General features: G+C 42.0%; 1 protein-coding gene and 1 pseudogene across 1 annotated transcript; one reads left to right on the forward strand and one right to left on the reverse strand.

The window, feature by feature from the left end:
* Nucleotides 1-2,512: 2,512 nt before the first annotated feature.
* adoa (2-aminoethanethiol (cysteamine) dioxygenase a) lies at nucleotides 2,513-7,467 on the reverse strand. Its single transcript, XM_086272562.1, has 2 exons — nucleotides 6,882-7,467; nucleotides 2,513-4,482 (listed from the first exon to the last, which is right to left on the reverse strand). The coding sequence occupies exons 1-2, from the start codon at nucleotides 7,215-7,217 to the stop codon at nucleotides 4,027-4,029; spliced, it is 792 nt and encodes a 263-aa protein (XP_086128688.1). The 5' UTR covers nucleotides 7,218-7,467; the 3' UTR covers nucleotides 2,513-4,026.
* A 15,729-nt stretch (nucleotides 7,468-23,196) lies between these two features.
* Nucleotides 23,197-24,320, forward strand: LOC147309044 (uncharacterized; annotated as a pseudogene).
* Nucleotides 24,321-25,677: the final 1,357 nt, after the last annotated feature.

Raw genomic sequence — 25,677 nt, forward strand, 5'->3', positions numbered from 1 at the left:
TAAACCAGTTCATCTTTTTATTTATAACATGGATGTATCTCCGATCACAGGGGACTAGTTTTACAGTTACATCTTCTTTAGAGGCTCTTGTCTCCGTTTTAGTCTTTTAGAAACTTTTGTTTGCTCTGTTATGTTTTAATATTTATGTTAATAGTAATTAAGGACAAAGCTTTTTAGTTTACACAATGGGGCTCTTGGGCTCTAAGTGCACAGAGAAATATTCCACTGCTTTGTGTTCAGATTACGTCAGTGAAGCTGCTGACTATAGCAAAGAAAACGTGATCGTTTATTAGACACAAAGTAACCTTTAGCCATCACTAGATTGTATCAGGCCCTCCTTTTGGGAATCTGTACACTATATTACTGTTACTGTCAGCTCCAGGAGTACGACGAGTAAGTAAGTAAAATTTATTTAAATAGCACATTTCACAGATAAAAATCACAAAGTGCTTCACAATAAGATCAGACATACAAGTCAAAATGAATTAAAAGCCCGTTTGTATAAAAATGTCTTCAGCTGCTTTTTAAAGGAGTCAGTGGAGTCTAGACAGCGTAAAGGCAACAGCAGAGAGTTCCACAGCCTCGGTGCCTGAAAAGCCCGATCCCCACATGTTTTAAACCCAGTACGTGGGACCACCAGTAGCCTCTGACTTGAAGACCTAAGTGCTCGGGATGAAGCATGAGGTTTCAACAGGTCAGAGATATACTGGGGAGCTTCACCGTGCAGAGCTCTAAAAGTTACAACGAAAATTTTAAAATGAACCCTAAAATTTACAGGCAACCAATGAAGAGAAGCCAAAACTGGAATAATGTGTGACCTCTTGTTTGTACCAGTTAAAAGTCTTGCCGCTGCATTCTGTACAGACTGAAGGCGATCCAGAGCTGGTTTGTTGAGACACGTAAAAAGACCGTTACAATAATCCAAACGAGAAGAGATAAAACCATGAGTAATCATCTCAAGTTCTGCCTTTGACACCAGTAGCCTGAGTTTAGAAATGTTTCTTAGATGATAAAAACTGTTCCGGACAAGTTGTTTCTCAAGAGACATCGAACTGTCAAATACAACACCTAAGTTTCTGAGACTCGACTGAAATGAAGGGTCTAAAAAACTGATACTGCCTAATTTCTGAGAGCATGTGATCAGGTGCAATAATCAAAGTTTCTGGTTTATCTGCATTTAACTGAAGGAAATTGTCATTTAACCATTGTTTGATTTCTGACAGACAATTATTTAAACAAGACAATTTATACAACGAGGAGTACAAGACACTGATCCAAGATTTTCTTGAACGCTGTCAATCCAACTACTTGCATTTTAACACCAACAAAACCAGAGAGTTAGTGATGGTAGTATTTGTATTTGTATTCTATTTTTATCTTATTGTATATTTATTTTATTTTATTCTACTGTATATAGTATTTTATTTTATTCTATTCTGTACAGTTGTGTACTGTATTTATTCTTATTGTATTCTAATTTTTGCGTCATAACTTTTGCACTGTCCACTTCCTGCTGTGACAAAACAAATTTCCCACGTGTGGGACTAATAAAGGTTATCTTATCTTATCTTATGGTCTTCAGGGGCTGCACAGAGAAGAGGGACACTTTGAATCTGGACAGAATGGTGAGGAAGGCAGCCTCCTCTGTTTGCATAGCGCTGAAGAGCCTAACAGACCAGCGGGCAGTAAGCGGAGCAGCATCACTAACAGCCTGCAGTTGGTTTCCTGCTCCACGGACAGACCAAGGAGATCATTCCTCCCACAGGGCACGCGACTCGCTAACGCCAGTGGGTGGGTGTAGAGACTTTAACATTACTGTCAGCATTTCTCACTGTTCCACAGTCTAATGCACACTGTTCACCATGCACCTTTATCAAAAGGTTATCTATAGTGGACTTTTAAATTTGTAGCTTTATATTAAAATATAGAAACATTCTATTTATTGGTGTTTATTATTATATGTCTATAATATTTGTGGATATTGCTGGAATGTAGAATCTGTGTAGTGCTCTCAGTGTAAGGTTGGCTGTCACGAAGAACAAAAAGGGAAACAAAAATGGTGTTTTATCTCCCACTGTTCCCAACGCGGGTCATCTCATCGCTCATTTTTACTGTTTTCTCTTATTGTAGTCTTTAACTTACAATTTAAGCACCGTTAGGCAACTGTTGTTATGATTTTGTGCGACATAATTGAACCTCAGAATCATGGGATGACAGAGAGCAAAAAGGCATCCAAAGAAGAAATATCCTTCAAAGAGTCTGGAGAACTATTCCTGAAGACTACTCAGAGAAATTACTAGAAAGCTTCGCTAGAAGAGTTCAGACCATGATGAAGAATAAAGGCGATTATTTTTGTTTATACACTGTATTTCTATTTATTTTCCATATGCTTCTACTTTCCCTAGCAGAATAAGAAAAATCAGGAGTGGCTTGTGAATATTGCAAAATACTGTACGTGTCACGTCGGCAGTGGCAGACGAGTGGAGGTTGGAAGTAGGACCCAGGAAGCAACTTTTGATGCGAGTGAGCTTTATTTTAAGAGGTAGGAGAAAACAAACAGAAACAGCAAGGCGAGAATAAAACTAACAAAACAAACCTGAAGCCAAAACCAGAGACGCAGGGAGACACGGAGGGAAACCATAAGACAAAGGAGGGAGATCACACAGGCAAACCAGCAACTAACAGAGGCAAACACAAGGCTTAAATACACAGAGGGATAACGAGGGAATGAGACATAGAAGGAGGACACAGCTGGGAGTTATTGACAAGACGAGACAGGAAGCAAAACTCAATACATTTAGATAGGACACAGACTTTCAAAGTAAAACAGGAAACATAACTTGACTAGGAGGGAACAGCAACCATGGAACACAGAAACAGAAACCAAAACGAGAAAAGATAAACAAAGACAAAATCAAAGTTCAATAACGATACAACAACTCAAAACACCTGGTCACTGACCCAGGACAGTACGAGTTTCTGCAGGCATTCTGGAAAAATACAATATGTTGATTGGGTCAAAACAGCCCATCAACAGCTGACAGCACTTTCCCTCAGGATCAGCACTGCAGACTACACTCTGACTGTCAGTGGTGCAGGTCACTGACAGGGCCAGGCAGGTTTCTGCTGAGTAACTCAGCACCCACCCTCCTCCCAAAATATAGTAACTTTCGTCAGATTTTAAACTCTATTAACGATAAAAGACATTTTTTATTTGTGAGCATCTTCATCTGTTTTATTGCTCCACATACATTCATCATCAAAGTAACAGCATCATGGTCATACTGACACAAATGTGTGTGGAGTCAAACGTAGGGAATTCCAGGCATAAGCTCAGGTGACATACGTAGGATTCACGTCAAAGACAGTGAAAATGGTTAAAATATTAAAGTTATCCAATACATCTTCCATTTCCAGCACTTAGCCATAGCCATCTTTGTAAAAACGGCTTTTTTCTTTCCTCTAATAACTGACCAAACCTGTTTAGGAAGCATGTCATGGATAAGTGAAAAGAATAAAAAGAAAGCGTAAATATAATGTGTGCAGTGAGTGGGTACATGGCCTTCTTCATAAGTGTACATTCATTATTCACATATAAGGCAGACAGGAGAGCTGCAGGCTTTGGCAATGTGGAGGCTCTCTGCAGCAGAGACCAACAACAAGCAGCACAGCAGAGATCCTAATGATACCCCACCATTCACAAAGTGTTGCTAATAACATTCATCAGTGTACACGGCCACATAATGATCTGAAGGAAAACACCATATTAGGAATGAGAATTCCCCGGGATCACAGGGATATTTGTGGAAGGCTGTTCAGTTGTCCTGACTCCAGGAGGGCTTTAAGTCAGTTTAAGCCTGTGTATACCTCTGCACTAATATATTATCCTTAACCAAGAGCAAGGCAGTCAGTCCAGGTAACTTCCAGGTGATTATGACTCAATTTTTGGTTTTCCTTCTGGAAGATGGCAGAACAAAAAAGTCTGTAATGCTTTGTAGTGTGTTTGCTTTCGAGCGCAGGCTTCTATTACACAGAGACTGCAGGCCCTGGGTATGATTCCCCACCACACCAGAAATCCTCCGGCTGAGGGATTTCTAAGAGCCACACCTCCTCTTCCTTCCCCTTCTCTCCCTGCTGTTCCTGGTGACCTTTTGCATCGGTTTCATCTTCCAGTGCACTTTGCAGGACTTTGTAATAGTGACAGTCTCGCCCATCATCTGAATTGTACGGAGGAGCCAGGATGTCCAGGAAGGCGGCGGGCCCATCGACTGCGTAGATCTGGTGAAGGTTATCCCGCACAGGAGTGAGGAGACATGGCCCGCTGTTCTCTGAGTACTCAACCACTGAGCGGAGCACGGCACGCCACACGGAGGTCATCTGCAGTGGGGGTACCGGGGGGTCAAATACGGGTGGGACTGTGGTTACAGCCAGGTTTTGCTCCAGCTTGTCAAAGCAGCGGACGTTCACCTTTCCATAGAGAACCTGGACCACAGGACAGGAAAAAGTTAGCAAGAATGGAAACTAGTTACTTGCTGACAAAGAGATATGCAAATAGCTTTAGCCAGAAGTTAAGAACATTCAGCTTCTGGATAGCCTTCCTAAAGCCCCGACCTTAACAATGTGGGGACTATACTTAAAAGCCAGGTCCATGCTGGGAATCCAACCAGTTTAAAATAACTATTCATGTAACTATTATAACTGTTTAGTCACATGTGTGAACAGAAGCTCATATTCTACAGGTGCGACAGCTAATTGTAATCAATTACATGTATTAGGTCATTTTTACATGTACTCAGTTATTTTGATTACTTTGGCTGGAATGGATCCGTGTCCAGCCGTGTTTTTGTCCTTACTGCTTCTATGGGTACAGGGTACAAGGTCAGTAGCAGCCAGGAGCTCCTGCGTGTGCACACCTCTATACATGCAGACAGTTTGGCAGTATATTAGTCTGGAGCATTCAGATGTGCATTAAATGGTAAATGGCCTGTATTTGTATAGCGCTTTTCTAATCCCTAAGGACCCCAAAGCGCTTTACACAACCTGTCATCCACCCATTCACACACACAGTCACACACTGGTGATGGCAGCTACATTGTAGCCACAGCCACCCTGGGGCGCACTGACAGAGGCGAGGCTGCCGGACACTGGCGCCACCGGGCCCTCTGACCACCACCAGTAGGCAACGGGGGAATTGTCTTGCCCAAGGACACAACGACCGAGACTGTCCGAGCCGGGGCTCGAACCGGCAACCTTCCGATTACAAGGCGAACTCCCAACTCTTGAGCCACGATTGCCCCGCATCGCGATCGCATTAATAACACAATCTTCCTGGGAGTGGATGTCTCACTAAACTTACTCCAAGATCAGACGATGCAATCCTCAGAGAAAGTGCAAAAATCCCAAGAGAAACATCTCGGCTTCTAAAGGCCTGCGTTAATATGCTAAATGCTAGTTCATGACAGTACAATTAGAAATAGACTGAACAAGTATTGACTAATTCTAAGAGTTGCCAGGAGAAAGCCCCATCTCGCTATTATGAAAATGTCAGCACATCTGAACACACCACACGATGTCTGGAACAACATCCTTTGGACAGATAAGACCAAAATGGAGATGTTTAGCTATAAGATACACCACCACACTGGAGAAAACCAAAGACACCACATCAGCACCTCATACCAACTGTGGTGGAGGGGTGATCACTGGTGTGGCAGGCACAGGAGCTGAACAACTTGCAATTGGCTTTTTTGGTTTAAAAGCGTTTATAACAAACAAATTCGTGCACTCTGACACTTCTAGTAGAAGACAACCACAAACCCAAACTAAAAACAATCTTCATACTGAGTATTTAACAAGCAACAGCTACTTTTGGCTGCTCCCTTATTCACAAATATTTGATTTGGTAGATTTGTACAGCAGATGCTGATTTTTGTCTCCTACCAAATACCTCAAAATGTTAAAGTAATACATTATGATTTTTCTCCTTCCACACGATGTATGTCTGCATACAGTAGATACACAGTCTGTGTAAAATATCATTTATTACAGTGTCTGTATGACGCAATTTTGGTCAAGCTTTAGCTATCAGACAGATAGCTCTAGCTGTGCTTTGGTTGCACCGAGGTCCTCTGGCTGCAACATCAGATGTGTTGTGTTTTGTTTTCACTGAACGTAGCACTGTGCATTCTAGCAGACATCACTACTTTAACTAGTCTGTCCAAAGGACATTGTGGTTTATTCACACACGACTTATCTGTAGTGCCATGTTCTCCGGCAATCATACAAAAAAGCCATACTTTTCCCCAATTGTACTGACATGAACTGTATCATATAACTTATTAACTGAGGCCTGCACAATCTGAGATGGAGCTCTTGGGTTTTTCACACCTGAGCTTTGCATGGTCTGACTACGAGGTGAACTTGTGTGTTAGTGCACACCTGAACGCTCCAGACCAGCAGAAGAGCAAAACGTCTGCTTGTATATAGGTGATCACACTCACCAAATCTGAAGTCTGACCTGGAAGAGCTTTGGCTCCAGCACCAGATGTATTTCTGTCTGTCAGTAAAATACTTCCATTTCTATGTTCCTTGTTACAAATGCTGTGACCACAGCCACCAATTACATTTCTTTACAATAGGCCCACAACTGACTGTATCAGAAAGGCACCAAACGGTGTAACGCAGCATCCATGTTGGAAAAAGGACATAAATGACTCCACCCATCAAGTATTTAAAGGTGTGGGCTAACCGTAGTTATTTAGCCTGCTGACCCTACGTGAGTTCGAGTGGAAAGTTAAAGGTATGTTACGCACACGTCCAGCTAGTTAAGGCTTCAACTAGTTAGCTTAAATGGCGTTAGCTGAACACAGAGGTGTAAAAACCTTGAGCATCCCGTTCATCCCCGGGTGATCGTGAAGCGGTATGGACGCGCCGCTCCTCAGCAGGAACACACCCATACTGAACACCTCCGTCTCGCAAATGTGCATGTAGGTGACCGGGGGGCTCTGGAGCTCCGCTGCCCCGGAGCTCGAGTTGGTTTTCCGAGGAGCAATTTTCACGTCGGAAGCCCTGACGGCAGTTACTAAGGAGATTAGCCCATTAAGTTTGTCCTCAACGACTTTAACGTCGCCGTTGGCAGACGACTGCAAGCCTCTGAACGTCGTATAGGCTTGTTTCGCTATTTTCTGGATGAGAGGAGTTTTGTTGTCTCGCGGCATGCTGTCTCCAAAATTACAAAAGCAAAGAACTTCTCGGCGTCTCTCTGCCAGGATTTCCACCACCTTTGTTGAAGTGCCACATAAATCCTGCAGTGTGAGCAGATGTACTGTAGGCTCGGCCAGTTCAAAAAGTGCGACTTTTATCAAACAAACAAACGCAATTCATAGTGAAAATGTCTGATTTGAAGCCCAGATCAGAGCCTCCCTCCACTCATTCTCCGCGTCCTCGCTCAAAGAGCCTGCGCATGAAGCAACAAGCAGCGTGGGATGTGAAGTTTAACCTGAACACTTTATCGTGGTCTTCTTCGCGTTAACGCGAGCAATGAACCACTGCGCCATCGGATCCTGTTTAATACACACCTTTGTGCAACTGTGGAAGACTGGCGGGTGTACAAATGAGCCCGAAACAATAAAGAACAGCTCCGTCTGTCAGTGACACTACATTTCCCAGAGGTCCCGAGGACGCAGCCGAGTTTGTCGAGGGGAAGGCCAGACAGGCCACTGAACTCTCTGTGGCCCTCCCCCGCATCACATCCTCCGTCTCCGTTTCTTTCCTTCTGCTGAGGCTTTCTTTTCTCTTTAACTTTTCACACCCATCCACGCCCACACACACCACGACCATAAGGATTTTACACAACAGATGTGTGAAGCTTTGCCATTTTTTGACATAAAGCACTAACAGTGAAATGCACCTGTAGACGCTTCAAGCAGATAGGATGAGGGTTTCTGCATTTCTGACCCAATGTTTTGAGCTGTTTGTGAGTGTGTGTGATTCATTATTATATCCTCTGTTTGTTGTCTGTTTATATTTTGGATCTTCTTATTGGTTTTATGATATTCAGTTTTGGTCCTCTTTGTCGTCCCCCTCTGTCTCCAATGTCAAGTCCCCTTCGAGTTCATGGTCTGTCTCCAGGGTCCTAATCCTGCCATTCACAGTCCTAATGACAGAGGCCTCAGTTCCTCATGTGGTCCCTTGGGAAAGTTAATTGGCCACCCCTGCTTCAGAGTGACAGGTCATTGCACGTCAGTACAAAGAGAACTATGAATGAATGGTTTGATCAGGATAAAAATCATGCAACTCATATCTTCAGTTCTTACAGAGGGACAGTGCTCTGCACCACCAATCAAAACACCAAGTGAGAGAATATTTTGAAAGAATGCTGTTTATTGTTAAAATATTCCAGGATCCATGTGGCGAGGTGATGCTCCACACTTGTGTAATACAGCCTGCCATTTAGGGTTGTGAGCACAACTCCATGCAAAGTAGCTAAACATTTTTTCTACTTATTTATTTATTTTGTTTTAGTTTTTTGTTTGGTTTTTTATGGGGGGAGGGGGGTGTCATATTCAGTGTAAATGTACTTATTATATTTTGCACACTAAGCACACTAGTCAAGACAGGGTAATGTGTGTAAAATAGGCTGGATAAAGTCAATGTAACTTTGAATGGTATATGATATTTTATATAAAAGGGCAGAAAAGAAAGGCATAAACTGAAAGCGACAGGATGTCAGTTCTAATACAAATACAAAAACATAATGATATGAAAATGCAAAAAAAAGTATTTTGCTCATCTACACACACACACACACACACACACACACACACACACACACACACACACACACACACACACACACACACACACAGCCTAAGAGTTGACCATTTTGTTGTTGTTGTTTTTCTCTCTAGTATCAAAGGATTACTACAGCCAAGGAAATAATAAATGCATAAATTGGATCTTTTGCTGGTAATACAGACAGCTAGTGGTAACTACTAAATCACAGATGCTTTGTGTGTACGATGTGACCCACATGAAGGCCTTAACCAGTCAAGTCAGTTTCCTTACCCACGGCACCATTCCAGTACTGTTACTTGCTGCTAGCTCACAACAACCTGTTTCTCAAGCTTTTCTTGCAGACGTTTTATCTTTTCTTCATGTTTTTTATATTGTCTGCTTTCATCATCACCTTTCCTTTTGTGCCACTCTGTATCAGCTAGTTTGTTAGCTAAAGTGTGCAGTGGAATCTGTCAAACTGAAATCTGCACCAAACATAGAAGCTTGGATGACAACATAAAGACGTTTCAAATTCACTTCATAGTATTTAGCAGTAAAGGTACATCCAAGACATGTAGGCTGTTAGGTTTGGTAATCTCAGTCTCTTCCCACATAGCAATATTGGTATGGCCCGGATCTGGCCCACACAATGTGCTTACACATGGCCCACACACCGCAAAGAATGACTGCCTTTTGGTGGCCCAGATCTGGCCCACACATGGGCCAGCACAAGGCCAGTTGCAGACACACTGCTGGCCCTGTGCTGGCCCAGAACAGTTTCAGCTCTGGCCCCAGATGTCAGCCTAATGTGTACCTTAATCAAGCCATGTAATAACAACATGTGACTAAACTCTGTTCAGACAGTGAATGGACTGATTCTTATATAGCGCTTTTCTACTCTCCCAGATTACTCAAAGTGCTCTATACAACATACCACATTCACCCAATCACACACTTTCTGCTAACTACATTCATATACATTCACTCTCGACATGCAGACTGGAGGAGCCAGGGATCAAACCACTAACCTTCCGATCAGTCGGTGACCTGCTCTACCTGCTGAGCTACAGCCATCCACTGGCAACGTTGAGTAAACCCTCACTAGGTTTTGGATAAAGTGTACACTCACAAACCTGTCAAACCTGCATTTGAAACGTTGGCTACCATAGCAGTATAGTACTGCAGTATAGTATAGAGATTGGTGCAGTATTTCCAGTAATGTGGACGCTGTATAGGACTGTTGAGAGAGGGAGCTAAATCACAAGGCTGCTGATGTAGTGTTATCTACACTGCTACCCTCGCCAAGCTGTGAGTAGGGATCAGAAAATGGGCTTCCTTTAAAGAGTGTCTGGGTTTACCCTTTGGGATAAGGTGAGGAGCTCAGAGCAGATCTGCTGCTGCTCTGCTTCAGAACGAGCCAGCAGAGCTGGAATTCTTCCAGAAAGGAATTCAGGGCATCTCTTCTTGGATGGATGAATATTTGCTACTACAGGAATATCAAAATGTTATAAAACCTCTAACGTTACAGGAGATGATACACTAATTAGCAACTTCGTGTCTGACTTGGAATCACAATAGAAAGATTAATGCAATAGCACAGGTTCAAATGAACTAGTATTTTTCTTTAATCCTTTGACAAACTTATTATTGATACTTTTAAGAAATGAACAAATATTGCAGCTAGTACTCATTTTACCGTCCAGAATATAAGTTGCATAAAACAATATTGAGTTATGTGTTCACCGAGGACAAAGCAGCAAAGACCCGTGTTTGTTTGAGATCTTATTTGCATTTGGTGCTGGTACGCACACATAAAGCCAACATTATTCCCTGGCTGTTTAAAATGTGCATGACTGACATTGCAGAGAAGTCAAGTAAGCTTCATCATGCCGTTGCCAGAGTCGCAGCCAAGGACCTGAATGAAGCAAGTGATTCTCTCGCTATCTGCTTTTTGCATCGCAAAAAATGCATGTTTGAGGATGCATATATAATGTTTATATGTGGACGCTGACATATGTAAGGGTGAAAATCAACAGTATGCTAAATACACTGAATAAGGTTTTGAAAACACAGCGCACACACACACACACACACACACACATTCCTCTGTCCTCTGGAATCAGCATATTGGGACAATGAGACAATGACAACAGCTGCTTATGGATCACTTAGTGGCCTTTGTATTCAGTCAATACACAGCCTGTTCTCTGTCATCAGAGTTGTCATTATTTTGCGATGTGTTCCACTGTGAAGCATATGAGGAGTCTTTCATTTGTTGGCCCCTGTGGCCTCAGTGAATCAGGCCATCATTGAGAAAGAAGTGAACTCTGTTGTTCATAATAAAATGCTAACAACTTGGGCCAAACATGAAAATTCATTAGCTTGCTGGAAAAAATGTCTGCATATCTTACAGAAAAAGACAATGCAATGCTAATGTTTGTTCTTTCCAGCAAAAAGACGTCTCTTTAGACCAAGCTTTTCTGGGGATTTTGTTCATCCGTCAGCGAACTGTGAGAGGCAAGAGATGAACATGTTTATATATACCAAACGATGCACAATTGTATTATTCGGGCTTTTGAATTTGGGTTTTATTTGGGCTCCAATCTTTTCACCTTAAGCCTAAAGGTGTTCCCTCATACTCTTTGGAGAGCAGCAAAATACACACTGTCAGTTATAGATGTGATATAGAGTGGTTATTGTTTTTACCCCTTTAAAAAATCTGCAGCTAATACTCACAATTTCAAACTGAAAGCAGAAATTACAAATACAATTACACCAATCAGTCAATAAAATGCTTCCAACCTGTTCATTTCTTTGGGTAAAAGTAGATGCATGCGCCATGAGCAAACAAATGAAAACAAGCAAATCAAACATTTTTGGTTTTATAAAGCGGTTAACAATTTCTGCTGATGTGTTGGTAAGAAGTTTGAAAAGGTCCTGTTAGAAATAAATACTCAACCTAAACATTCGCTGTGATTGCATATTGACCGTATGGTGAAACACAAGCTTAAAAATGGACTCGGATACAACTGTAAATTGGTTCATTGACCGAAATCCCAAGTGTTTAAAGACTGGGGAAGGAAATTCAACAGGATTTCTCTCCGGAAATCAGAAAAAGGGCTCTAACAGTGCAATACAGGGTAATACTTACCACTACTATACTTTACTGGTCCTGTGCTAACTATAAGCAGGGCTGAGACGGTATGCAGGATATTCCACCGTGTGGTGCACTCCAAGAAAATCATACAGTCTTGACTCGCTGGATTTAGGGCCACTTAGTTGAAAGAGTCTGTGCAAATGATCCTTTGAATAAACATTTCTATCCATAGGACAAGAGGACAAGAGGGCTCATTGAACCGTCTAATGAGGATCAAATGATGGAATATTCTTTGTTTATGTTTGTGTTTCATCGCTCCAGAGACCTGGAGAAGCCGTGGATAGTGGAGGACGAGCTATGGGTGCACGAGTGGCTCAGAACCTTTCGCTTGCTTTGTTACCTGTGTGCATTTATGTCACTACGTTTGAAAATTTAAAAAAGAATTGTTAGAATGGTTGTTGTTGTATTTTTAACATGACAGGTTTGATAATCTCTTCACATCCAGATAAACTGGTTCAGTCAAACTGTTTCACAGCAGCAGGTTAATAAAGGTTTGTACTGTCTCATCTATCAACCTCTTTCTTTATGTCTCTGATTCTTCGGCTGTAGACCTCGACCACACAGCTGAGATGTACCTTTCCATGAATAATGACATGAAAAGGTACTCGCTGAGAGAGACATACACAAAACACACAAGCAGGTTAAATGCTTCTGTATCTGCTGTAAATTATTTAGTAATTATTAGTTCAACATTAGGTAGAGGGCAGAGGGGAGTCAGTCACATGGCAGGAGCTCATAGTGTGGGCTGCCCACACTAAGCAGAGCCTAGCAGGACTGAAGCTGTCAGGGTTCCTGGGTCGGTGACCCAGTGTTTTCAGTTTTGTTCATGTTCAGTTTATTTTGCCACTTCCATGTGTTCACTTCCTGCTTTTCCTGTGTCAGCTCGTCTTGTGTCATTAGCCAGATTATGTTCAGCTGTGTACTCACCGGTCTCTCATTATCATCCTCATCAGTTTGTGTATTTAAGCCCTCTCTTTCTACTCATTCACTGTCGTGTCATTGATGTTGATGTCACGTTGTCCTTCCCGTGTGTTCCCTCAGTTCAGTCAGCCGTTCAGTTGTCTAGCCAGTCAGTGTCCGTTCACCCTCTGCTCACCCACTCCCAATAATAAACCTTCACCTACCTGCCAGTCCTGCGTTTGGGTTCCTTCTTCCTCGCCTCCACACAACGCCTGACAGAAGCATACTGACTAACATTTTACCAATACCTGGATCAACCCTTGTAATCCACACATGCACAGAAATCAAACCACAGATGTCCATAAATTCAGTTGCGCAAGAATGAGAAATGACACAGGGACATTAAACACACGGACATTTATTACTTTATACAAATGTTGGTGATGACAGTTCATGGCAGCGTCTGTATGGAGAAACCAGTCCCATCATTGCTCATGACTTTGACCCACTCACCACACAAACGGTCTCTAAATCCCGAATGCTCCGTGGATCCTTCCCACAGATTCGGCTCAGGTGATTGGCTGGGCCGTTCCAGCAGCTTTACTTGATTTCTCTGAAACCAACGGTTTCCATTGGCTGTGTTTGAGATCATGGTCTTGCTGAAACATCCATCCTTGTTTCATCTTCATCATCCTGGTAGATGGCAGCAGATTTTAATCAACAATGTCTCCATTCATCCTTCCTGGAGTTACGTATACTTAATGTCTCAGTGCTGTACGCTGAATAAACAGCCCCCCACCAGGATGCTCCCACCTCCAGACTTCAGTGTTATGTTGTGTTGGTAAGGCCTTTTGACATCTAAACATAATGTGTTCAGTTTTGATCTCATCTGACCAAACTACATTCTCCCAGTATTACACAGACTTGTTTTAATGTTGCTCAGCAAACTTTGGTGCCCTGGAGTCTTGCATGGTGAGTGTGCGCACAGGTCATGGTGGCTGAGTGCATTACTTATTGTTTCCTTTGAATCTGTTGTACCTGGTGATTCCAGGTTTTCCTGTAGCTCTCCATGAGTGGTCCTCGGCTCTTGGACAACTCTTCTGACAGTTCTTCTCACTCCTTATCTGAAATCTTGTGGGGAGCTGTGGCTGGTTTAAGGTGAAATGATGTTCTTTCCAATTCTGGGTAATAGCACCAAGAGCGCTCACTGGAACCGTCAGAAATTCTTCTGTAACCAATGTCATCAGTATGTTCTGGAGCAATACGGCTGTGAAAGTCTTGCAAGAGCTCATTGGCTTTACCCATCATGAGATATTTTGTGTGTTCCATCACTTTGGAGTGAACCAGCTGATATTAATTAGCATTAAGTGGCAGGATTGGTAGGGTGGTCAGGAGCACTGTTAGAAACATATTTACTTAAAAATTGGTGATGGATTTGATACTTATTTAACCTGCTGTACTTGTATTTCATGTGGTATAATTAAATAATTACAGATCAGTGAATAACGATGCATATTTAAATGCAACAATGGAGTGTAAGTTACCATATATGTATATTATAATCAAAACATATGTATTATAAGTTATATAGGTGTAGGAATTAACAAGCATTTGCCTCCTCCTACTCTACATAGGATATATTCATGTGAATGTGATCGTTTTCTTTGATTTTATGTTCATTTGCAATTTCATGCTCAACATTTTTTTACTTATATGTCAAAATAAAGATTTGATTGAGAATCATTTTATTCAGGTTTTCCTCAGGTTTGAATGAGTTCCCTCTCTCACGCTGAGATGTCTGACAATAAAACAGGTTCTAAGAGTTCATCCTGTCCTGTATAGTGTTTCCTTATTATAAATAACGTGCCGGGAAACATAGCTGTGCTGGCTCACAGTGGATAAGAGAGTCAGTGATACAGTGGTACTTCACTTATTTCAGCTTTCACATTGAAATGAGGATCCAGTTGTTTTTGGAGCACTGGATTACTCTTCATTTGATGTTAACTTCTTCTCTGACTTGTGTAATAATTTTGAATACTTTTTGGTTTTTGTCTCTTCTGAGGGGAAAACTGAAGGTCAAGCTATAATCTACTGCATCTCTATCAGTCAGCATTCAGAACCACCAATAAAGTGTAAAACAATGGGGTGGAACCAGCCCATTTATCACTGCCATTGCTGCTTTGATAGAAACTATTACCTTTGTGTATACTCGGGTGGCTTCCTCTGTAATGTGTGGTATTTGTATGTGATGGTGTGTATTCCTCAAAAAACAGTACACCTTCCTGCTTTATGTCATTATTTCCTTACTGCTTGCATGGGGATTAAGAGGGTAAGTAGCAGACAGGTGCTGCTAATGAAATGCACTAAATTAAATGATCATTTGCGAGGATAACCACCTTTATAAAATTTGGTTTTAGTGGGGCTTTCAGCAGTTTGTTGGCCTGGAGCGTTAAGGTGTGCATAAACACAGTGTCACAACTTTCCTAGCTAATTTACTCCAAGATCAGACAGCGAAATGCTGAGAAAAGTGCACAAAACCCAAGAACAACATCTCGGATCTCAGTTAATGTATTAGAGGTGACCATTTCTTCTTATCTTGAAGCCACAGGACCTGAGTCAGTGAGTCAACCATCACCTGAAGTCAACGAGTCAAATATGAGGTCATCTGTCCAACAGCTAAATCCAAAATTGTGTCAAGACAATAATTCCACAACATAACAGCTGAAAAAGAAAAGACCCAGTCCAGACTTCAGCCAGATTAAAATGTTGTGGAAGGCCCTTACGAGAGATGTGTATAAATGTTGCATGAAATCTTCAACAAACTGAAGCAATACTATAAAGAAGAGTGGGCCAAAATTTCTTAATTAATAAAGTCATACAGAAAACAGTTATGCAAAGTTATTGCTGTTAAAGGTTGTTCTACTGAAGCTACTGAATCATCATTTTTCACAGGTCTGCATAGAGTCCTGTGAAAACTCTGTTTTTCATATGACTGTACAGAGAAGACAGGTGAGGACTGAACACAGCAGGAAACAGCAAGGGAGGAACAGACAGTCACAGAGGAAGGAAATGGCAGGACGGATAGAAGGAAACTAACCTACAAGGTAAAACAGGAAGTAACCAAAGACAGATAATACAAGACATGAAAGGTAATGCTTGTTTTGTGCTCGAGCAGGGGGAGACACCTGTCTCCAGATAGTGTCAAAGGCAGTGTACAAAGGATGTAGTACAAGCAGTTTTTGGGCCACTCTTGCTTGCGATGCTGTTGGAACGTGCGAGTCGTGCATTCCACCGTCATGACCATTCCACTGGTCATCCACATCCAGTAACTTAGGACTGCATGGGAGCATGTTTGCGATGGGGGAAAACAACTCTCTGCTCATTGTCCGAATGGAAACCTGTATGCAAAGTGACACATTTGCAGGTCCATAAATTACGTTTGACTATAAACAGAGAAGCCAGGGACCAGGATGCACAGGATATACATGGTTGATTTAAATTTCTCTACAAACAGTTGGTCTGGTCACAGTATACTCAATGATGGGTTTTAGTGTGCTCTGTAATGTCTGTCCTCTTACCATTGCTGGTATGGATTCCAAAATAAAAAATAAAAAATAAAGTGTGCGTATGTATGTACATATATGTACTTGTGTGTGTAGATATATATGTATGTATATGTATGTGTGTCTGTTACTTGTAGTTATTACTGCCTGTTACCTGTGGTAATGCAATTTATAATTTATATATTCTGTATTCAGTTATGAAGGCTCTAATTGTTGGTTGCGAGCTGCCGCTTAGATGCTTGTATCTGCCCGGGGCTGTTGATGGGTCTGTATGCAATGATGGGCGTAGCTGCGGGAAGTTTATTGGGTTTTTTTGTTGATGAGTGAGTATAGGGGTGGGATTTAATAAGTTTTCTTCGTCCCACTCCTTTTTCAGGCAAGTTTTGTTTTTTGTTTTGTGTATTTTATGTTCAATATAGGTATTTGTTGTGCCTGAAAATGAATAAATAAATGAAATGAAATGAATGAACCTATCTGTAACCATTACACATAAACTCGCGTGGAGGTGAAGCTGATTTTCTCCTTTACAGAGAGGAAAGGCTGCTCCTGAACTCTGAGTGTCCCATCAGGACGTACAATCTCATTTGGAAACTAGGATCATTTGTGATTTGTAATTAAGCTGTGTCAAGATTAAAGTCAGTTTTCTATAGAACGGAAAGCTCTGTTTTTACCCGTGGTAACTTCCCCTGAACACACAACTTGGTTGTGAAATCACCAAATGAGTTATTTCTGGCAGGGCTAATTTCTTGTCTTCATTCCGACGGTACTGAATTGTATTTACTGTTATATTTATATATTCTTTATAGATTTTAATCACCTTTTTAAATCCTTGCCTGACTAAATCCCTGATTGATCATTTTTGTGGAAAACTCACAAAATGCCTCTTTTTACATGAGGGCACACCAAGCCTAGAAGAAAAAATTCCAGTTAAATTGAGAAGTTGATAACCATCATCATCATATCTGTTATCTGGCTTTGTCGAGCCAGCTAAGACAACAAAAGCCTGGCTGTGTTCAACTTCATTTGTAGTATATCCCTGTGGCCCTTAAACAAATTAGAGCGCAATGTTTATTCAAATAGAGTCTAAGTTGGTCTGATCATGACTTGTCACTACTTCTAACTGTGTGGGGGATGGCTCACTGCAGATAATGTAGTGACAGCAGGGCTGCCTTTTGCTATGCTAACGTTGTGTTTGTCAGATGCCAGAGGCTTCACTCTCGCAGACACACCCTCTACCTCCGTCTTTTCCTGTTTAAATACAGACAAAACTGCAAATACTGCCCAAACCTCTGAATTGCTGCAGAAAATGGAAACTGGTTGGATAATAATGAGGAAAAAATCAGAGAAATCAGAGAAAACACTGATTTGAATTCATGGCGCCAAATCAGAGCAACCATCAACTCGAAACATTGATTTGTGGAGATTAGTGCTATGTAAATATAACTGGATTGAATTAAACTTTACAGTGCATTTTGTACAGCCTTTCATTAATTCTGCATATGACAGCTCGTGAAGATTTACCTGATGCTAAGTACATCAAACTGCTGCCACACACATCCAAACCCTGATTGAAATACTTCATTATTGTCATTATTATCAATGTTTGAACCAACCACGCTGAAACACAATGTGAAGCTTTATTTTCAGAAAATGCAGGTTTAGTCTGGATTGAGCTCAATGTGAAACTTCCCCCAGATGTTTGTGGAGCTCTAAAAGGAGAGAGTAAGAGTGTCTGAGGAACAGGAAGGCCCCACCTCCTCCACCCCCACCCCCAGCCAGGCCCTTTGTTCCCTGATGATGTATGAGACAGCATCTCCCTTGGAGTACCACAGCAATATGACAGCAGAGCACTAACTCTGTCTCATAATGGAGACTGATGGGATGGCTCCAGTGCTCTTCACTTTGTCTACTACTAAGATTGAGCTGGTGCTGCACTCCAGGGCACAATGGGGCCCTTGGACACTTTGACAGGGACTGTCGTAAGAAAAGAGTCAACCTGACAGCAGCTCGCGTATGTTGGTGATGCTGGGTCTGCCACAGCCTGACAAGTGGATGGATGGATGGCATATCAGGGGATGAAGACCTGCACAGGTCTTTGTGGGCTGGATACCAGTAGAGGAGAGGTGAGGGGATCCCTGGTCCTCTAGTTCCTGTTGAACATTCCTGAGATGACTGAGTTTGCAAAAATCTCCTTGGCACATTCACAATTTCTGCAAGCCAGGGTTATTTGATTTCTGGTATCAAACTACAGCAAAGCAGGATTGCAGTGGATAGTAATAGCAAAAAACGAGTAACAAATATATGTCAGCTGATTGTTGTTTGGATAAAATGTCACTACAAATATTGGATGGAATGCCAGGAATTTTAGTCCAGCCATTGGTGACTCATCCAGATGGAACTGTAATAGCGCTTCGTAACTTTTCAATTAATACCATCTACGGCCAAATATCTTCAAGAAACAAAATATGACATGCTCCTCAAATCATCTCGTAGTCAGCAAGTGTTAACTATCTAACTTTAAACTAGTAAATCTTTTTTTTATTCTTTTGCCTGTTCCATTTGGATCTTTAGCCATCAGATTTGTTGTCTGAAGGCCAAGAAAGATGCCAAGTGGAGTTACTTTACCAAGTGGATCATCATGGCCTTGCCATATTGGTCCATTTGATTGACCTTTATTATAATTATGTATTTATTTTATTTTCGTTTTTTAAAGATGGGACAGACATGACTGGGGGAAAGGACAGGGAGAAAGAATGAAAGAAAGAAAAATAGAGGAGAGAAGAGACGGTGAGAAAGGGGGAAGAAAGAAATAAAAACAAACAAAACACCTGGATCACCTGTATGGAGATAAAAAACCAGAAGAGAAAACAAACAACAAAGAGCAACATAATAAAAACAACACCATCACAATAAACTAGCTAACAATAGATAACAGTAGATACTTTTTTAATTTCACCTGTTGAGAATGAATGAGAAAACAAGCAGAAGTAACGAGAGCAACATAATAAACAACATCACGATGATATATGGGAATATGACAGTAAATACTAAATATTAAACATTATTGTGCAGCACGTAAGGTCGACAGCGCACAGTGTGCTTTGAGGTAGGAGCCAAAAAGGGTGTAGTTTGTGTGTGTGATCACCCGTGTGTACACCTGTGAGCATGGACGTGCTTTTTAAAAGGTTCCTTCATGTAATGATCTGCTAGAGGGTGTGGGGGGCCACTGCCCCGTCCTCCAGGGCATGACGCAGGTATGGTGGCCGAAGGGGCCCGAGCGAGCCCCAGGCTCCAGGCCCCGATAAGCAGCCACCAAGGAGTGAGCCGGTGTGTACCTGGACGCCCATCCCCGGACACAAAGAACCACCAACGCACCGATGTCTGAGGGGGTCCGCCACTGGCAGGGGAAGTGGTGGTGGGGGGAGATAGGCCTCCAAACCTTGGAGGGCCTGAGATGTCCCCAGAGAGGTGGCGTCTGATACCCAACCTGACATATAGACACAGACATACAGGCACACACAGATACAAACATCCATTCCCACCCTCATGCTCTCATATACACTTACTCCACACTCAACCAACGTGGAGACAGACATAAAGAGACGCTGTACACACGATCACACTCCCCAAGCATACTCTACGAACCGGGTCTAGGTACCCTTGCCCCTGGAGGGGGAACTGCACCCAGACCCAGGTGGTGTTACCCTTTTCCCTGCGGTGGGGAGAAGCAGACCGCCCCGACTCCGCAGCAGCAGGGAGGCCCCACACTCCAGACCCCAGTCGGACGGCCAAAACTAGTAAATCTTAACAAATTCAAGCACAACCCTTCCCCTCACATTTTTCATCAGTGTAATCAACTTCTACAGAAACTACTAATGCGCAGGAATCAGACAGGCAGCATTAAAACAGCTCCTGGCTGTAGCTCAGGAGGTAGAGCAAGTCACCTACTGATCGAAAGGTTGGAGGTTCGATCCCAGGCTCCTCCAGTCTGCATGCCAAGTATCCTTAGGCAAGATACTAACCCCAAGTTGCTCTCCGATGCATCCATCCGATGCATGAATGTGTGTGAGTGTAGTTAGAAAGCACTCAGTATAGAAGTAGTGCTTGGCTGGGTGAATGTGGTGAGTTGTATAGAGTGCTTTGAGTACTCCGGGAGAGTAAAAAAGCGCTATATAAGAATCAGTCCATTTACCATTAGCATGTCCTAAAATATGTGAGGATTTGTTAAGGTGTTGTGATTCGACAGAACTGCATTTTGGTTTTTTTTGTTTGAGTTTCTTGTTCTTGACTCAGGTCTTCACCTGAAGGCAAGTATAACAAAGACACATGGTGCCAGACTGTTTCCATTGATGTGGTGATTCTTCAGCTCCTTCAGTTTGTAATCCTTTCAAAGTTTCATTTGATCCGTCCCTTTTCCCACATGCTCTTCATAGCTGCTCATCTGAGAGGCCCGTTTGGAATTGCTGGCTCACAAATCAACTTACCTGCACTCTGGTAAGAACTCAAGCTGTTTTCTTTCTTCTTCTCACTACCACATGGATCTCTGCAGCCTACACTTAGCCTTCCTGCCCCCTCTTTCCCCAGGAAACCCACCTCGCTGAAGCAAGGTCAGAATCTTCCACATTGTTCAATAGGGCCCTAAAACTTTTTGGAGAATTTCAAATGTTATTATCTGACAATGTGGACAATCCAGGAAATTAGTTCTTCTGCTTTTTAAAAAAAATAAAGTTCTAGTATTTTAGTAGCCCAGCACTAAGTGCTAAGTGCAGTTTCCAAGTGCAGCTTGCTAATCAAATTTGCAATCCTCAGCTAATATTTTAGCACTTCAATCTCTCTTTCAAATATGTCTCAAAAAATCCAACATGGTAGCAGCCAAACTGCAGTCAGCAACAAATGAGTAACTACATCTGCCTTTCAGTTCAGATATCAAAGTCAAAGTCACTCAAATATAATATAAAAACATCACACCACCTTTGTTCCTAGTCACCCAACATCGTTTAGCTTAATGGTGCCAAAATCATCAGAATGTTGGTTGTTACACTGTAAAATTGTCATTTTTGAGTGTGTATTACATCCCCTTGCTTCCTCCTATTGTTCTGTGCGTGCATTTCAAGTCTGATCAATTGAACTGGATAAAAATAAAGCAGTAACATGTAGTTTGTAGGAAAAACTGCAAGTTTGATGTGATGGTGAAAACTTCTATGTTGAACAAGACCAAAAAGAAACCCCTGGCTAAATTATAATAATGATCAAGTTTTAGAGGGATGACGAAGTAGAAGAAAATAGAGTGATGCATGGATGATGAAAAGACCAAAGAATATGAGAAGAAAAACATGGAACAGGACTGATACAGGTGGAGTGGCAGGGAGCGAAAGCACAGTATGTTTGTTCAAGAGGTTGTTTGGATGCTCTTCTTTGCCAGGCTCTCGTGCTCTGTGTGCGTGTCTTTGTGTAGTGGTGTAGTGGGGACATTGTTCACATATTATATTGTATTATCCATTCAATAATTGAGCCTCCATCTCTAAAAGATCATAAAAATAATTTCCTGCCTGAGTCATGATCTGTACGCATCTAGTATAAACACACACACACACACACACACACACACACACACACACACACACACACACACACACGTTTGTGATGAATCATTTCCTCTGACCACGATAATAGTGTCATTAAAGCATGAATCTATACATAGAGGGCCAGCTACAATGGCAGACAGGATTTAGAGGCTATGTCAATGGTAGTTTAATCTTTAATTTAATTAAGAACAGAAAAGAAAAGGTTACAACTGGAAGACATTTGAGAAATGATGTATTTTGTTCTGTTTTTAAAAATCAGGCCAAGACAGCTCCGCTTCCTACTAACAGAGACGGTGATCTCATCACTAATAATGAAAGTAAGCATCCTTTTTCTTTCACTTGTCCAATTGAAGGTTGTGGGGTGGAAGGGGTGGGGCCTATCCCAGCTGCCATCAGGTGAGAGACCTATCTACGTCTGTCTAGGTCTAAAACCCAAGACAGGCTGACCGTTTATTACAGGGCCAACAGAGATACAACCATCCATGATCACACCTACCATCAATTTAAAGTCAGAAGTTAACCTAAAATTACTAACTGCATGTTTTTGGACTGTTTCTTTGAACACTGGGAGGAAGCTGGAGTACCCGGAGATAACCCATGCAGATATGGGGAGAACATTCAAACTCTATACAGAAAAGCAGTGGATTCAGGACCTTCTTGCTATATATGCAAGATCACTAACCACTGGCTGTGCTGCTCCTGAAATATAACCAGTATCTATAAAATAAAAGTCTAGACATTGTTAGCATAGCTTAGCATAAATAATCGGTAAAGTCAGAAATGAATAGCCTAATCCAGAAGTAGGCAACTCCAGGCCTCGAGGGCCGGTGTCCTGCAGGTTTTAGATCTCACCCTGTGTCAACACACCCAAATCAAATGATTCGTTTATTTCCAGGCCTCTGGAGAGCTTCAAGACATGTTGGGGAGGTAATTTAGCCATTTAAATAAGCTGTGTTAAATTAAAGACACATCTAAAACATGCAGGACACGGGCACTTGAGGCCTCGAGTTGCCTCACCCTGGCCTAATCGCACCATAAACAATCTTGGGTTGATTTGTACATGCCAGCTTGATTGGAGTCAACCAGTGGTAAACTCTGTTCATTCGCAGTGATTTGGAAAGGCACATACACAGGCTCCATAGAAGACATGTCACATCACAAACAAAGCCATGAAGTTTAAGAAATTGTCTGAACACCTCTGAGACATCATCGTAGCATGGCACAGACCGGGGGAAGGGAACAGAAACTGTACTGGCCTCGTAGAACCACTTTCTACTATCCAGGAGTTAAACACCTCCACACAAAAGTCGCTGACGCCAGAGTGGGTTTAGACTTTGCTTTATATGGCAGGTGTGAAACTGTAACAACAAAATACAGTGTATATGAGTGAAAAACTAAAATAATTACTTGAGGAGCTGCGTGACCAAGTGCTAATGCTAACACCAAACAACTGTCTACAAACCATGAATTAGCATGCGTAATACAGCATCTAAGTAACTGCTATTAATCAACATAAAGTGCAGAATAATAATGCATACTCACAGGGAATGCCTTTTTATCAGCCTCTCACAGAATAGATCACATTAATCAGTCGATTGTCTGAGTCTTTCTGACACTTCTGTCCGCACACAGCCATGCCTTTCTCTTAAAGGGCCAGTGGACTACCCAAACAAAACAAACGTACAAACTTGACAATAGTCAGAACAGAAACATTTGTGCAGCACTGAATGTCCCAATAAGCACAGTGGCCTCCATCATCTGCAAATGGGAAAAGTTTGGAATGACTAGGGCTGCCTGTAGGCGGTCTCTCCAGTCTGAGTGATCGGGGTAGTCAAGAAGATGACCGAGAACATGATGGTCTGACAAAGCTACAGCATTGCTCTGTGGAGAGAGGAGAACCTTCCTGAAGGAAAACTGTTTCTGCAGCACTCCATCAGTCAGGCCTATATGGTACATTGGCCAGATGAAGGCCACTCCTCAGTAAAAGGCACATGACAGCCTGCCTGGAGTTTGCCAAAAGACATCTAAAGGATTCTCAGACGCCTTAGAGAAACAAATTCTCTGGTCTGATGAATTCTTTGGTCTGAATGCCAAGCATCATATCTGGAGGAGACCAGGTGCTGCTTATCACCTGGCCAATAACATCTCTACAGTGAAGCATAATGGTGCCAGCATCACACTGAGGGTATTTCTTTTGGCAGCTCGGAGACTCAGTTTGGAACTCGGAGACTAGTTAGGGTCACAGAGATGAATGCAGCAAGATACAGAAATATCCTCCCTGCTCCAGAGGACTTTGGACCTCAGACTGGGGTGAAGGCTCATCTTCCAGCAGAACAATGACCCTAAGCACACAGCCAAGATAACAAAGGAGTGGTTTCAGGACCATTCTGTGATTCTTCCTGAGTGGCCCAGCCAGAGCCCAGACTTGAACCCAACTAAGCATCTCTGGACAGATCTGAAAAGGCCTGCGCTCTCTTATCCTCATTCAACCTGATGGAGACGGCAAAGAGGAATGGGAGAAACTGTCCCAAAATAACAGTTGAGTACAATGCTTGTGGCATTATACTAAAAAATACTTGCTTTTGTTGAATACTTATCTATATGTCATATGATTCTTTTTTTTTTTTCATTTTTAACAAAATTTGGAAGACTTTCAAACAAACTTTTTTCACTTTGTCATTATGAGGTATTGTGTGCAGAATTTTAAGGTGGGACACAATTTTAGTCCCTTTTGGAATAAGGCTATAACATGATGAGATACACTGTGGTATGCTTTCTGTGATTAGACATCTTCACAGTGAAGTGCTGTCCAGTGATTTCTGAATAATTTGGCTAAATCTGAGTAGACTATACTACTGAATACACCTCAGAATTCATCCTGCAACATGGTCTCTGCAGAGGACCACACACACACACACACACACACACACACACACACACACACACACACACACACACACACACACACACACACACACACACACACACATCCCATACACAGTTGTAACTCTCACCCTGTCTCCTTGATGTGCAATTTTCCCTATGTAACAAAGTATTTTATTCTATTTGTATAGTACTTATTCTATTGCATATAGTATTGTTTCTATTTTGTATCTAAGTTTGTTATTCTGTTGATCTTATTCTATTCTGTTGTTTTTCTCTTTGTTCTCTGAATTTTTTACTGCTCTTGTACTTTCTGCCATGACCAAAAAATTCCCCACGTGTGGGACACATACATGTTTCTCTTGCATCGTGCATCCTGCTGCTTCCATCAGTATTACACTTGGGACTGGGTTCCACAGGCAACATGCCCATTACATACACATTGCCTCCAATATGTGATTTCCTTCTCCACTTCATTGTAAATCCTCTGTATTTACATACATGGAGGCATTGCTTGATTGTAGACTAGGACAATGATATGCCTACCTATCTGAGAGTGCGCTTTGTTCTCGATTTATATGAAAGGGTCATTCTTAACCAAAGAAAGATTTGTCAAGGCTAAAGGACGGGTGGACTCGAGCGCAGACTCGGAAGATCAGTTCAGTACGTTTATTTACAGTCATTAAATAATTTACAACAACCACAAATGTGACAGCGGCAATGGTGGTCCAAACATGAACTCAGGGTTGGGCTCACCACTTTCTAGGAACCTGTGCACATGGAAGGCAGAAGGTCAGAATCCACAACAGCAGAG

The sequence above is a fragment of the Aulonocara sp. 'chitande type north' Nkhata Bay genome, linkage group LG18, assembly GCF_057382095.1.
Source record: "Aulonocara sp. 'chitande type north' Nkhata Bay isolate Kocher_YH1m ecotype deep benthic linkage group LG18, A_spYH_male_GT1.1, whole genome shotgun sequence".
Lineage (NCBI taxonomy): Eukaryota > Metazoa > Chordata > Actinopteri > Cichliformes > Cichlidae > Aulonocara > Aulonocara sp. 'chitande type north' Nkhata Bay.

Bases quoted from the DNA above. Each gene is read 5' to 3' on its own strand.
- adoa (XM_086272562.1), bottom strand. From the start codon at position 7,217: ATGCCGCGAGACAACAAAACTCCTCTCATCCAGAAAATAGCGAAACAA. The intron at 4,483-6,881 runs GTTTTTACACCT...CCTGTGGTCCAG, and splicing joins GGATGAACGGGATGCTCAAG to GTTCTCTATGGAAAGGTGAA.